The 2,240-nt window shown below is 31.2% G+C and overlaps 1 protein-coding gene across 1 annotated transcript; it reads right to left on the reverse strand.

The window, feature by feature from the left end:
- Window positions 1-1,710: 1,710 nt before the first annotated feature.
- LOC136137962 (ATP synthase subunit ATP5MJ, mitochondrial-like) lies at window positions 1,711-1,893 on the reverse strand. Its single transcript, XM_065896397.1, is given in 1 exon segment — window positions 1,711-1,893. A coding segment is annotated over 1 exon segment (183 nt).
- Window positions 1,894-2,240: the final 347 nt, after the last annotated feature.

A 2,240-nucleotide genomic window follows, 5' to 3' on the forward strand; every position in this document is an offset into this window, starting at 1 on the left:
ATTTTCAAATCATATCTGATAAGGGTCTAGTACCCAAAATATATAAAGAACTCTTACAACTCAAAAATAAAAAGATAACCCAATGTAAAATATTTAAAATCATCATTTTGTACTGAAACACTTCAGCCTTATTGTTGAAAAGTAGTTTATATGCATGGACCTAATAATTCTATATTCTCCATTCTGTTACAATTCATATGTATTTTATTATTCCATAGCCATGGCATTTAGTTTAATGTAGATTTATGGTAAACCTTTTTATTCTCCTTTCTTCTTTGTAAAAATTGTTTTGGCTGTTCTAGGTCTTTTGCATGTACATATAAATTTTAAACTGACTTATCAACTTCTATTTTACAAAGCCTGCAGGAATTTTGGTTGAGATTGTTTGAATTTATACACTAACTTAGGGGGAATTGACATGCTAACAATATTAAACTTCCAATCCATGTGCATAATACATATCTTTACTTATTCATGCTTTCTTTAATTTCTCTCAGCAATAATATATAGTTTTCTGTGAAGATGTCTTCACATATTTGTAAAAGTTATCACTAAGTATTATTTTTAATGACTTTTAATGATATTTAAAATTGTTTTCTAATTTTTGCTATTATTTAGAATACAATATATTTGTATATGTTGGTCTTGTATTCTGAAAACTTGTTAAATTTACTTTTTAATTCTAGTACATTTTCTATTAATTTCTTGATTATAAACAGATGAGATCAGGCACATTTTTTTTTTCTATAAACAGATGAGATCAGGCACATTCAGAGTGGTATGGCCATAGAATTTTTCTATAAACAAAAACAGACAATGTGTGAATAAAGACAATTTATATTTATTCAATGATACAATTCATCAATTGTAATGCCTTTTTAAAATGTCTTTAATTCCTTTTCCTTACTTTGTTGCCCTAGTTAGAAACAGGACAATATTGAATATAAGTGATAAAATGTACCTTTGCATTAATCTTGTTCTAAGAGATAAAACATTGTCTTTCACCATTAATTACAGTAATATCTGTCAGTTATGAAAATTCCCTTCAATTGCTACATTGCCAAGATTTTTTTCATGAATGCAAGCTAAACATTATCTATTTTTTTCTGAATCAGTCAAGTTAATCATATATGATTTTTTCCCTTTATTATGAATATGGTGAATTTCATTGATTGATTTTCAAATGTTAAACCCATCTTTTATTACCGAAAGTAAACCTACTTGTTCATGGTGCATGATCCATTTACATATTGTTAGATTTTATTTACTAGTATTTTCTTAACGATTTTTGCAAGTATGTTTATGAGGGATATTTTTCTTTCATTATCTTTTTATGTGTGTTATGTGTAAAGACCGTCTGGTTTTGAATTTGAATGAAGCTGGCCTCATAAAGTGAAAAACACTCTCACTTCCTCCCTAATCTGGAAGTCTGTGAAGAATTTGTACAAGTTCTGTAAATCTTTGATAGAATTTACCAGTGATGCCATTGAAGCCTGGAGTATTCTTTGTGGGAGAATCAAATTTAATTTAATTTATTTAACAAAAATAGGACCACTCATATTTCTTTTCTTTTCTTTTCTTTTTGTGGGTCTCACAGGTACATTTATTCACGCACAAGGGCATCAGCACTGCTACAAGTCAACACAATGTCCCATGTTTGTGACCTGCCTACAACATAGACAGACCAACATCCCATTCAAAGAAAGCTGGTTAATGATGACCATGAGCAGGCACAGGACCAGAAGCTTTCAAGGCTTTACTTCTTTTATCAGCACTCCTGATTTTATAAAAGATGAAGCCCATCAACCCCATTCCTACCCAAATCTCCTGGTAAACTTGGGTATAGTAGGGCATCATGGGGATCTAAACGTTCTTAATAAGGCTTTGAAGCATCTCGGGCACAGGATCAGCATCTCAGGCCACCCTAACTCACAACAGACAACTTGGAAAGGTCACTGAGTGCACAGGCACTGCATGGGGCCTGCTGGGAAAGCAGGACCACTCGTATTTTCTATTTTTTCTTGGGTCAAATTTGATCATCTGTGACTTTGAAAGACTTCATCAACTTCATGTAAGTGGTTGAAGTGATTTACACAAAGTTTCTCATAATCTTCCTTTCTTTACCTTTTAATACATACAGGATCTGTAGTAATCTACCCTTTTTAATTGTGACTTTTTTTCTTGGTTAGTCTGACTAGAAGTTTATCAAATTTGTTTATTTTTTTAAAAGCTTTTGGTTT

The sequence above is a fragment of the Phocoena phocoena genome, chromosome 1 (genome assembly GCF_963924675.1).
Source record: "Phocoena phocoena chromosome 1, mPhoPho1.1, whole genome shotgun sequence".
NCBI classification, from domain to species: Eukaryota; Metazoa; Chordata; class Mammalia; order Artiodactyla; family Phocoenidae; genus Phocoena; species Phocoena phocoena.